This window comes from Etheostoma cragini, chromosome 21, assembly GCF_013103735.1.
Source record: "Etheostoma cragini isolate CJK2018 chromosome 21, CSU_Ecrag_1.0, whole genome shotgun sequence".
NCBI lineage: Eukaryota > Metazoa > Chordata > Actinopteri > Perciformes > Percidae > Etheostoma > Etheostoma cragini.
The window spans coordinates 9,675,275-9,688,933 of NC_048427.1; the positions used below are offsets into that span (position 1 = coordinate 9,675,275).

Sequence of the window (13,659 nt, forward strand, 5' to 3'; positions counted from 1 at the left end):
ACAAATGGCCCAATCCACTCACTCACTCACTCACTCACTCACTCACCTTTAACTGTAATATGACTGTATCTTTGGGGCTGTTCTCTGGTAGGCTGACATTGTAAGTCTGTTGAGTGAATATCGGGCTGTTGTCGTCTACATCCAGAACGGTGACGGACAGTGTTAATCTGGATCTCCGGGGGTCCACCCCTCCATCCCAGGCTTCAACGATTAGAAAGTAGTGACCTCTTACCTTAAAGATGACAAAGACTTGCGGTCAAACATCAACGCTAAAGCTCTAAAAAAATCTTCATAATGCCATCTTTGCCACCCTTTACTGCTTTCTTTGAGGTATTGCATTCAACAACTTTGAAGTTCATGTGAAATCTTAACATATCTAGCACTTCCGCTGACCTCTCTGTCCAGTGGCATTGTAGTTCTGATTGCTCCAGTGGCATTGATGGAAAACAGATTTTGGTGGTTGATGAGCCGATAATGGACCATACCACTTGTCCCGAGATCTGGGTCCGTAGCCTAAACACAGATAAAGAAATAACACAAGTACACAAACAATAAGAAATGAGGACTGAAAGTTTAAATAATCCACTTGAAATGCCTGTAATTCATCACACTACTTTTGAAACAACAATTATTTAAATTTAAAGTGAAGTTAAATCAAGCTCAATGTGTGAGTCAATAAAGTGTGCATCTGTCTGTGAATGTATGCAAGTGGCAAAAAACACTTAGGGCCCTATTTTAACGATCTAAGAACACTGCGTGAAGCGCAGGTGCTTTTAGGGTGTGTACGAATCCACTTTAGCTAGTTTAACGGAAGAAAAAGGGTCCGTGCGCCTGGCGCATGGTTCAAAAGTGTTGTAATTAGTGTCTTAATTAATCATAGGTGTGTTTTGGGCATAAAATGCAATGAACAAGTCAATTCATCTCCCATTCCCTTTAAAACCCAGGCGCGTTTGTACCTTGGCGCATTGCTATTATGATAGCGGATTTGCTAAGCAGGAAGGAGAGATTTTCAGGAGAAGAAACTGATCTGCTTGTGCGGTGAGTGAAATTGAACAAGCCAAATATTATAATATTATCTTAGATTGCAATTTTTGCACAAGCTGTGCATGAGCCTAGGTACATTTTACTAATGCGCTGGCGAAATAATAAAATGCTGCGTTGACTTTGTACCAGGTTTTTGTTGGTCAATGGTTAATGACTTTCTGATGTCTTAAGATAGCAATACGTCAAATATGCACCTGAACACACCTGCCCCGTAAGATGAGCAAGATGGGCGTACGTAGGTGTATTTGCTAATTAAACGACGCGGGAGCTGGACACTTGCGTCGGGCTTTGTGCTGCGTCAGGTGCAAGATATGGCACTTAACCTCTTTTTGTGTTAACATTTACAAAAGCTTTTTTTCCTCAGTAAGGGAAATATATTTGCAAGTGGGAGAGTGAAAGTCTGTGTGAGAGGGAGAGAGATACTTGTAAGTGAGTGGAGGAGAATAATTCACAATTCATTCACAATTCATTTGTATTAGCTAGGACCTTTTGACCTCTTAACCCAATGCCATTTTATACACTGTTTTCTTAATAAAATTTCAGCACATAGGGTCCATGGTTGCATGCAAAAATACGTATGGATAGCTATTTTCTTTTTTTCTCTCTTCCTTCTCTGTTTTCTTCCTACCTTACTTCATGTAATTTTTCTTGTCTTCTTCTTGTCTGTATATTTCACACACAAAAATCCAACTTCTTAGATAGAGCTTTGGCAAAGTGACAAAGGCAGACCTTGGTGGTCTACTCTCTGTGTCTCCTTTTTCCCATTTTGCAACTTGTCCAGGGCAATTAAATTTACTCCACTAGTAGCAAATTCCAAATCCCATTCCAGAGTTACTGTAATGAGACAGGGGGTTCCATTTTCACTTGTTTCACTTCTTTCATCAGACAATCTTTTGTCTACTACAGTCAAACCCTGACTCTGTCTCCACATTGTCTCTTTCAACTAGAACATAAGGTGTTGAGAAGTTGTTATATTGCTGGCTGGTGTTCCTTTCACCCTGTCTGGGTGTTCATCCTGTCCAATCAGCATTCTGATGGCATTAAAATAGATGAGACCCGAGCAGAGGAGAGCAGAACAGAGGAAATGTTAACACAGTGTGTGCTTGTGTATGCGGGCTAAGGTTTGCTTACATTGCATTCTGACTTTAAATGTCCCCAGAAGACAAAATATAATTCAGGGATGAGCAGCAAGTGTTATTAATAATGGCTTCACACCTCTTCTTATGGCTAACAACTGTGTGTGTTTAATGTTAGCAATCAGAGCTTGAGCCTTCAGGACTTTGCTTAACAAAATTAGTCAAGAAGAGGATTATTTTCAAGTTGATTAAATGTTTGAAAGGAACATGGCCCGCCTTCTGACTAAGGATAATCCTTATTGTATTTGCATACATTATGTTACGCTAATTTTGTAAGCAAAAATCATGCCGATAAATTCTCTTTGAAAAAAATATTGCCATGACAATGACGTGATGTTAATGAGAATTTACTGATCACTGAGGATAAAGACTAAAACACAGTTCTGAAAAGCAAAAACACTGGAATAAAAGCAGCAGCTGGCAGCTCTGTCTATTTAAGTACAGTGGGTCTTTTAGCAGTAGTACGCTAACATACTCACAATGACAATGACAACATTTCTCACACGTATAATGTTTATTATGTTAACCCTTAGTTTAACATGTTAGCATCTTGACATTCGTCAATTAGCACTAAACACAAAGTACAGCTGAGGCTGTTGGGAATTAGTTTTGCAGGTGTTTGATGTATTTTAACCACATATTTGGAAAAACATACATTTCTGTGTGATGATGACTCTAGAGGAAAAGTTAAGGGATCACTGAATATATTATCACTCATCCAATGGGGATAGTGAATGTTTGTTTAATTGCATGGCAATCTGTCCAGCAATGTGTCAAGATATGTCACTCCAAAGTGTCCAAAGTCCAAAGTGTATACATTTTAGCTTAAGAAGCAGTGTCAAAATTGTCAGTTTAACATGTTTATCTAACCCCCGTTACACAATTCATATTTCATTTTATTTGCTGTACTGTGTCACTTCTTGCTGTTGCAGTGACCTAGTTTTCCCCATTTACACAATTTTGGATGATTAAAGTTTCATCTTATCTCACACAGTGAAAATTAGGAATAATAGAAATTAGGGTACTGTCTTGCCAGTCTTAAGCAGACAGCAAGAGAGTAGAATAAAGTCCTCTATGTCTGAAATGCATTCAGTTATTCATTGATATCTGATTGTAAAGCTGTATTACAAATTTAATGAAGCATACAGCTTTTGGATTATTAGCTTGGGTTGTTTGGAGAAGGGGGAGAGAAAGAATGGAACATTGACACTATGAGAGAGAGAGAGTGAGTGAGAGAGAGAGAGAGAGACAAATGGGTCTGAGACAAATGGAAACAAACATTTTGTGAATGTGCAACTGTGTATGTTTTGCAGACGTAGGCAGGAGTAGATCTAATGTGTCTGTTCTTTTGTTTTTATTTCTGCAGTAACATACACGCAAAGCAGCATTGCAACTAAATTATGTGAATCATCAAGAGTTAGACATATTGGGAAATACACTTCCTTTAGTTCTGTATTATTAAGTGTCAACTCAGATTAATCCCCGGTCATAATTTAAAAACTGGACGTTGACATGAATGCCGTTTGCAAGTTGCAAAGTCAATAACGATAATATCTCTATGACATGAACATCGCCTGAAGATTACTATTTAAAACGTTTTATCAGCAATGAGTCACCCTTGCAACAAAACTCCAGGAAGTTATTGGTCAGGGACATAAATAGACACATATTGAAACATAACCGCCTTTAAGTGGCCAACTGTCATTTTTACACTTTGTTTTTTGTACTGATTAAACAAAGAAGACATTATGTGGTACTAAGTTTGCTTTGGGGGTGCTGTCAAGGACAGAGCCAGACTAGTTGTTTCCCCGTTTCCAGTCATTATGCTAAGCTAAGCTAACTGACAGCTGGCTGAAGCCTTATACTTAACGAACACATAACACAGTGGTATCAATTTTCTCAACTGCCATTACTCTCTGCAAGAAAGTGAATAAACCGATTCTCCAAAATGTCTAACTCTTCTTTGAAGTGACACATTTTTAAGCTATCATTGACAGTAAATAAACAGCTGACAGTATTCATGAATCTTTCTACATGTGCTTTCACTTGTATTCCAAAAGGCAAAAATAACTTTAAAATAACTAAACTTGTGCACACCCACGTGTGCACAATGTCAGTTTCACATCATTTTCTGGAAGTTGAGTTTTGAAATTAAACGATTTAGCCCTTCTGATGTCAGCCAACTGATATCATTGAGGAAACTGGAAAAAAGATAATTGGACAGCACTTTTCACCTTTAAAATAAAAATTTTTATTTATTAAAATTTATCCTATGCAAACTTTGAAAATGGAAGATGTTTGATATTTGACAAGGAGACATCATTGTCCATAAAACCTTCCTTTAAACTGCCAACAGTAAAGTTGTCATAGAATTGCGTTTTAGAAACTAGATTAAATGCTTTAGATAGTGTGCTGGATTAATTGTCTTGATGTCAAACATATTGCTGTCTGCAGTTCCTGGAGTTGGGTGCTGTGCATGTAGTGGGACTGTCTCTGTGCTTGTTCTTCTATTCTCTCTTTCTCTTGTCTCTTATATCCCTCCCTCACTGTCTTTCTAACAGTTATCTCTGCATAATTACATTGCCAGACAGTTAAAAGCCAGAGACACAATAGAATTAATGTCTGAGCTCCCTTATGTCTGCTGCCTTTCAACACACACACGCAGCTTAAAGCCTGAAATCTACACTCTATCTCTACTATTGCTAGCTGTGCCTTTTGTGTCCGGGTGCTCATTTCTCTGTGTTTCCAATGTGCCCTTTTTTCTTCCTCTTTTCATCACTTTCTCACCTCCACCTCTAATTTCATTCCTAGATACAGCATTAGAAGTACCTGCAACTGAAACTGAATTACTGAGGTTCTGTCTTGGAGCACCACAAATGCACCATAGTCAGGTATTATAACAGCGTCAGAGTTTTTCTCAGTGAGTTACACAAAGAGACAAGGCATCACTCGGGTAGTCTCACTCCTACATTGTGGGTTAGATTGCTTCTGTATTTGAGTCTCTGTTAGTTCTTTTTAACTTTTTAAAATAACGTTTCTTTTTAACTGAACTTTCTTTCAACAGTGTGGTGTAGCGTCACAACTATAAATAAATACTTTTCTGCAAGAGGAACACATCGGTTCACATCCAAATGACACTTACATGTATGGTATGACCTATGTATGCTACAAATGTATTTGTACTTGATTTTTAATGTGGTGTTGCAATGGTTCATAGCAGTGTTTTCCCCAACCTAGGGTTTGGGACTGTCAACCCTACATGAAATAGCATTCATATTTAAGGCCCTCCACTAATTTTTGCTATTTTTCTCATGATTTTACATTCTCAAGACCTACAAACATTGCAAAGTCAAATTAAACCAGGACAAAAAACATACTCTTTAGTTAAACTGGTCCCAGTCAGACACATGTGACTATTGTTGAGAGGTTGCAAGTAGACACCACTTCATTTTAAGCTGTCACACTCCAAAAAGATTGGAAAAAACAAAGAGCCAGACACTGTAAATATCGATATGTTAATATACACTACAAACAAGAAAAACCCTGCATCCTTTTGGTTTTCTTGTTTTATTACTGTTACTAGCATTAATGGTGGATTTCTACGATGAACTAAATCCAATTGGATTTTTGGGGGGGGGCTTTCTAGGAAAATGCTGTATAAATAAAACAGTATAAATGGTATGAAGAGAGATTGATGTATCTACTTTCTGATGTTTCTTTTCCTTTCAAAAAGCCTAAATCCATTTAAAACCATTTACAAAGAAAAAATGTACAACCAGTCTCACAGCCAAGCCATTTGGTGCAGCGTATTGCCACTTACAGTACACGTCAAGAGTAAACAACCATGCTGTACTGACAAGCAATCATGTCATGAAGGACCAACAGTCTGCAATTTTTTTATTTCAGCTATCAGCTGCAGCAGGCGATTTCCCTGATTCATTCCCCTGTGGCTGAAAGTGTGCAAATCAGCAAAATCATCTGCTGTTGTGCTGGACTGGTAGAAAAGCTTGAATGTTTACAGCTGCTACCGTGAAGGGCTATATTGTTAACCGATGAAGAGGTTAATACTTTACTGATACTTTGGGAGGTAGCTTAATTGAGGAAAAAATGTTTGATGTTGAACAGCATGTGCATGCAGAACGACACCCTATGATGCAGCCTTGTTCCCTGTTCCTCCTGGGTATTACGGAATTAAATGACTATTTAATGACTTCAGGAGTTTTTGCTTCTATAGTGTCTGCCACTATATCATGCACATTAAGTGTGCACCTACTAGAATCATTTCTGTGATGGTCATATGACCTCTCTTTGAATTTCCCGGTCTTTCTTTTTTTAATTTTACACCTCTTTAAAACTCATAAAAGTCAGACTATGAATGCAGCCGTACTCCCTTAGCTCTGCTGTCTTCCCTCTTCTCTCTCTCACACTTTCTCTGTCTTTCTCACCTTTATTACCTCTCCCCAGTGTCTGTCACCCATTTCTCCCTGCTGCCCGTTCATTTCTCACTTCCTCCTCTCTTTCCATCTCTCCCTACATTATCAGCATCAGCAAACCAAGGTCAGGTCCATCCATTCTTCCAGAAATACCTTCAGGTAGGGGACCTGGTTTGGAATGAGGCCCAGAGTCAAGCCTTGCACAGCCTGCTGAGGGATCATACCGTCTGTTTTGGTTTGGAAAAAATCCAAGGGCCCTTGAAAGGGAGGAAGTTCAGGACTGGAATACTTTTAAGTGCCCTCTCTGGAGATTATGGTGGGTTTTTGGATGTTGAATTTGAAACTCATCCAAAAGTCTGGGCGTGAGTAAAAACTTGGAATGCTTGGAGTGAAAGGAAGGATAAGGATGAGGTTTAAGAGTGTGGAATAGTGCCTAATTGTCCAAACAAGAAAAGGAATTGCGCTTTTAACTTTGGAACATCATAAACGTAAGACTTGTTCAAAACCAAATGGGTGTACAAGGGCCATATCTTCATCTCAGGAGAAGTCCTAGTGTTTACCAAAGAAGCCTTAACATTTAGAACCTAGCAAAGTGTTACAGTGAAGACATCCTATCTCTGGTGTATAAAGGTTATGAATTAAGTTTGGAGCAAATCTAAGCAAGCTTGCAACAGAAGGAGCATCTTTAAAGATCAGTGTCAGATTTACCCATGACCCCTGTCTGGGGAATACATGAGTTGATTGTTAGGTCTGGAATTAGTCTAGTTGTCTTTGTGGAGCCAAGGCTGCTGATGCAGGTGGCACTGAGAGCCACAATGCTGAGGAGAGATCATGTTACTTAAACTTGTGCTAGATTTAGATTATATCTTCTTACATCATAGTAAAGTCATTGCAGACCTAGATTTATTTATTTGCAAAAAAAACTTTAATTCATATTTGTCCTTGATTTACTGCTATTTCTACACAGAATAGTGGGAAATGAGATCACGGTAACCACAAGGAACTCTTGTTCAAGAACAAGGAACTCTTGTCAAAATCTGCCCCCGTTTTCAGGAAAAACCTCAAGAACACTACCACGCAAGTGCGATGCTGAAAAAAGTACACACTTTAAATGCTGTGATTATGTAAATATTAATGACTCTACGTTTCACTTGCATAATTAAAGTGTACGCACTAACATACATTAAATCAGTGTTTCTCAAAAGGGGTTGTACAACCCCCAGGTAGTGTTGAGAGGGTGACGGGGGCGCTGGAACCAGTATTTTGGAAAAGGGGGCACTTAGTTGGGGGGCGTTTGTTTGAAGTTGAGTTTACACCAAAGATTCACAACAATTCCAGTTAACACTTTAAACCGTGTTTCTCAAATGGGGGGACGTGTACCCCAAGGGGTACTTTGGAGTACTGCAGGGGGTTCGTGAAAGTTTAAAAAAATGCTAATTTAAAAAATATGTCAGGGAGGGGGTCAAGGGAAGTGGATGGGGGGCGCTGGAAGAAACAGGTTAAGAACCACTGCTTTACTAAAATAGGTGGTTATAGTGCATAAAATGAAAATAAGAAACGATTTAAAGACTTGGTTAATTGCTGACATTTTGTTTCTTGCATCATAGTATACTTAGTAAACGTTGTTCTACTGAAAAGTATCATAAAAAATGAAAATGAATCCTTAATTTATTAATAACCTGCAATTATTTGTTTAAAACTTTGTTTCTTCAGCGAGAAATTTCAGTTTTTCTAGGAACGAGGGAGTGATGCAGTTCCACTAAAATATAGACACTGTCCTTAAGACACCCCATTCTCTGAAATCATTGTGTCTTTTTTTTAACTACAAATATGCACACACACAGTCCACCGAGTATAATAACATGAAGTCCTAATTACAAAGCTACCTAGGTTTACAGAGTTATGTTAGTGATCTCAGGTCCCCATTGTAAGGATTATAAGAGCTGAATTTAATTAGAGCCTCTGTGGGCTGTATGTGTGGTAAGAGACTGTCAAGGTGAAATACACAGAAATGTAGATGAGACCTATGCAGATAAAGTAATTTTGTGTCTTTCATAAGGTCCTTATGTCAGAATCGCTCACAGTGAGACAGATGATCTGTGCCAGAACAACAAAACGAGCAAAACGGGAGGAATCCACTTTTAATTTTGTCTATTTGTCCCTCCTACTTACAGCCCCAGCTGCACTCTAGTCATTGCTGTCCCATCTCTTTGTGCTTCTAACAACTGTTCAGCAGCAAAAAGAGTTGTGTCATCTGTTTCAAACATGTAAATCTACACACGAGAAATAACAGAGTAATCTCATTTACATGCTCTCCCGTGTAGATGTGTGGTCTAAAATTATTGATACGAGGTAAATTCTAATCTAAATTGGCTTTTTGTTGATGATCTACCATTATAACAAATGATCAGTGCGAGAAAAAACACATAAAAGCTAACACAAATACACAGTCATTAATGTGTGCATGAAAACATTAACATACAAATATAAACTCATATAGACATGTGTAAATATATCCTAGAGTGAGGACATCTAAATGTATTTAAAAACATGTAAGCAGTAGGTGAGGTAGTAGGAGAGAGAGGAGTGTGTGTGTGTGTATGTATGTATGTTGCTTCTCTGTGCATGTTTTAGAGTGTGTGTGTGTGTGTCCTACCTTGACCTGTCCAACGTAGGCTTGATCGTGCTCCTCGGTGACAGTGAGGTTCACTGGCAGTGAAGAATCGAACAGTGGGTCATTGTCATTAACATCTATCACCACGATGTTAACCGTCGCAGTGGAGGTCTACGCACACACACACACACACACACACACACACACACACACACACACACACACACACACACACACACACACACACACACACACACACACACACAGGTTACTATTCTGGTGAGTTCAGACGACATCTGAAGCTGAATATTGTATTCTGTTTAACATGTAACATTTAGTATAATTGTCCCTCTTACTAACAGCCTATACTGCACTCTAGTCATGGCTGTCGCATCTCTTTGTGCTTCTAACAACTGTTCACCAATTGTCCACTTTGCACCTTCTCTTGTTAAAAGGGACATTTGTGTTAAGATATGCATAATTAAGAAAGCCATGTGAAAATTACTTAAGAAAGATGGCTAGCGGTAAAAAAAAGACCACTTTAATCATATGGCAGTCATGTAGGAACAGACAGCTCAGTTAGTTTAATTAGCTGTTGTTTTCTTACTAAAGTCTGATGGATAGACATTAAAAAAATCTGTGCGAACCAAGACAGGAAATACAACAAATGCAACTTATCACCTGAAGCATTAAAGCATGTTTGTGAATGTTTGGAGGAGATTCATTAAAAATCAATTGTTACAGTAAATGTCAGCAGTTCTCACTGTTTTGCAACCAACAGCAAAAGCATGAAAACTGTGCTGAGTAAAGGCAGAGGATCAGGAAGGAGAGAGAAGTTGGTAAGAGGTCAACACATTTCTTAATTTGAATTTCATGAGAGCAGGAGAGACAGTGAGAGTGAGAGTGAGAGAGAGAGAGAGAGAGAGAGAGAGAGAGAGAGTGATCGATGATTTGACTTTTAAAGAAGGGAACTGGGTGGATAATGAGGGAGAGCAAACTGATTCACCACAGCGGGATAAAAAGAGAAAAAGAAGCGTGTGTGGACTTTTGTGTGTGGGAGAGTGACAATCCCAGAGGTGACAACGGGCTATTGAGGTTGGCTGGGCACACGTTGATGCAAGTAATTTGAGGTTAAGAGCTCACAGTTGACTAAACAGTTAATCCAAATGCCAGTGTATGTAAAGTAGAATGCTGTGATAGAATGAAAACAAAGGCTGTGAGCAGCGCTGGCAAAAACACACACACACACACACACACACACACACACACACACACACACACACACACACACACACACACACACACACACACACACACACACACACACACAAAGTGAGAAGATGCAGCAAGCTCCATTTTGCATTGTGGGGGCTCTAAGCACATCATTATGGATAACAGCACATCTCACAGTTTGCATGGCCACCTGCCAAAGTTTAAAACCCACTCAAATATGGAGGCACCATATGCTTCAGATGTATACTCTACATGCATTGTACCTGGGTTACTGTACATGACATGTTTCCTCATTATGTTGGACACTGTAAATTGGAGATTTTTTGGAGTCAATCCAAGAAACACACACACCTTAACTGGATCTCACTTCACTTAAACTGCATCCCAGGTTCCTCCACTTGCTTACTTTCCTCACGTCCGCCCCACCAAAAAAGCATTGGAGAGATAGAGGAAATCATGGACTGGGAGAAGAAACAAGGAAACTGTTTTTTAAATGGATGAGACGCCCTTTCCTCTAAAGCGTCACATGGACACATCAGCTTTATGGGTGGAGGTAGCAACGCAATGATTTGTTTAAAACACCAATGGTGGACGTGATAGACAGATGGTTTATCCAATCACCTGCCAGGTATTTTTTGAAAGCCTGCCCTTTCCCAAACTGTTCCCAATGACGGCTTCTCAGATAGTTCTGTGAAACAAACTATTTGGTGCGTCAGGTTAGCAAAAACTGCCCTGCTGCTGGAAATACTCACAAGGGCTAATTGGCATCAACTGTTTCATTAATGCTTCACATTCCCTGGCTCCTTCTCTTAGGCTGCCACCTGACTAGGGGCGTCCAATCATATTGCTGCAGTTGTACTATAGCGCATCCATCACAACCTGACACTCCACTGCATATACTTTATGCCAGTGCTGTTTGTTGCCACAGCAATCTAGCATGCACATACTTGTTTTGTATTGGGGATTGAAAAGAGGTTTTAAATGAGAATGGTCCACAACTCAAATGCATTTAACCAAAGCTGAAAATGGTCCCCAACAAATGCACTGTTTTGTCTAGACTACTTGTAATTAAGTATGTTTATTAAAAAAAGTGTTGGGCCCAGGTGTTTTAGGAAATTAGTTAGATATAATTTATGGGTACATGTGTGGCCCATTTTTAAATTGTTATATCTTCAGTAAGAATGAAAGGGCTTGGGGCAGAGTGTTACATACAGTAGAGAAGTGTGGTAAGAAGAAATTGCACATTATGGTTTTTGTCTTTTCATGGGATTTATTCACAATAAGAAAAAAGAGAAAAACCGCAGCCTTAATATTTATGCTACTAAATGTTTAGCTTCCTTAATGTAGCTACAGCATATTTACAAAGTAATGGAGGAAACATACCCATGCCATAATTTGGTTCTATACAGTCCATTCGACTGTATAGTAAACTGTCCTGCACCGAAGTTTGGGTTGCTTCCCACAATGCACGGTGTCCTTACTAGGGAGCTCGGTTTACTGCACTAGCTTGTAGAGCCCTCAATCTGTGGCAGTATGATGGATTCACTGGCCAAATAGCCAATTAGGCACTTTGTAGTCTGACACACTCGCAACGGGACATTTAATAATAGGGGACACAGGTAGGTTTGTGTGTGTGTTTGTGTGTGTGTGTGTGTGTGTGTGCATATGAAGACAACCCAAGGCCTTTAGAGTGATGCTGATTAATGGTCCTGTATAAAGCGACTACACCCAAATCTTCTCTTCACCTTTTTCTTCCTTTCTGTCTCTCTGTGTAGCTCATCCCATTCTCCTCTCATACGCCTTCTCGCTCTCTCTTTTGTCTGTTCAAAACATAATGGAGTGTCAAGCAGAAAAATGTCCAAACTACTTTTAGCCATTTTCTGACTTAAAGACCTTTGAGGCACAACCATAATGCACTAATTGTCAAGGTTCAGGGAGCAATTGACTAAGTACAAGTGTGAATGTCTGTGAGTGTGTATGTGTCAAGAATCCTTTTAAGAATTGTGTATGAACACACAGTACAATTGTTAAGGTAATAAGGGCCCCCTGAACACCTCCCACATCTCTCTTCCTTCATCACTCTCTCCCATTTCCTCCCATTTGTTCTTCTCTTGTTTGCAAGGGTGTGCGTGAGAGAGAAGGTCAGAGTATTAGCATTTTCTCTTCCAAAGGGACCTTAAACGTTACCTTTTGCGTAATTGACATGTGTGGTAGGGGAGTCAGCGAAGAGGAGGAGAAGAAACAAACTTATTTTAATGCTAGACTAACAGATGGATGATGAGGGGGAGAAGAGAAGCTAGAAAGGGAAATTGTTGAAAGCCATAGAAGTAGAGAAAAAGAGAAGAGGTTTGACTTTCATGTGAGAGCATCTGTAGATTTGACATTAAAAAAAGAAAAGCTGAGAAGAACACAAACAGAGAGCGATAGAGAGACACTCTGACAACCTGCGATCAATTAGGTAAGTGAGGAAGGGCACACACTCCATCTTTACAAAACAGCTCGTGCCGCAAATAAAATATATTTTTTTAGCCATTTTGGGTAGTTAGATTCATGTTTATTCTGACTCCATCCACAATAATCCACAGTTCATGCGTAAAAAAACATGCATAGGAACATCAAGTGCTCCATTTGCATTGAACTGCCAAAACAATTAGGAAGCCATTTTATGAGATGCCTCTTATATCTTTAAGTTGGAAAATAACGCTTACTACAAAGTTTCTGCTCTCAAGAATCGGATCATCAACTCTGACAAGAGTGAAAACATAATTTGATCTGGTGTGCACGAGCCAGTTTGCAGGATGTTTAGGTTCTTCTACAGTTAGTAAATAAGAAAGACTGCAGATCACACTTAACATCTGGTAAGACGTTGAACAGTCATAGCCTAGTTACTCTGTCAAGTCCCTCAGCTGGTTAAACATCTGCCAATCGGAAGCTTGGGGGTTCGATCCCTCGCCCTGCAGTGCCATGTCAAAGTGTTCTTGGGCAAGACACTGAACCCTGAGTTGCCCCCAGTGCTGCGCCATTGCAGTGTAAATGTGTGTGAGTGTTGCAGCCTTGGCCACAGTGTGTATATGGTTCCTGTACTACGTAAAAGCGCTTTGAGTAGTCGTTTAGACTAGAAAAAAACGTCCATTTACATTTACATTTAACCTCCAATTACAACCAAAATCACTGATGGGTGTGATCAGGCTGTAAGTGT

At 39.4% G+C, this 13,659-nt stretch overlaps 1 protein-coding gene across 4 annotated transcripts in view; it reads right to left on the reverse strand.

Annotated features, from left to right (window-relative positions):
• The window catches only part of LOC117937118 (protocadherin-15-like), a 167,331-nt gene that overhangs the window by 59,791 nt on the left and 93,881 nt on the right, over positions 1-13,659 (reverse strand). For all 4 annotated transcript variants that reach the window (XM_034860831.1, XM_034860830.1, XM_034860829.1 and 1 more), the window contains 3 exons: positions 9,270-9,398; positions 394-513; positions 47-232 (listed from right to left, as the gene is read on the reverse strand). In XM_034860831.1, coding sequence (XP_034716722.1) covers positions 47-232; positions 394-513; positions 9,270-9,398 — 435 coding nt within the window. The remainder of the gene's footprint in view (positions 1-46; positions 233-393; positions 514-9,269; positions 9,399-13,659) is intronic.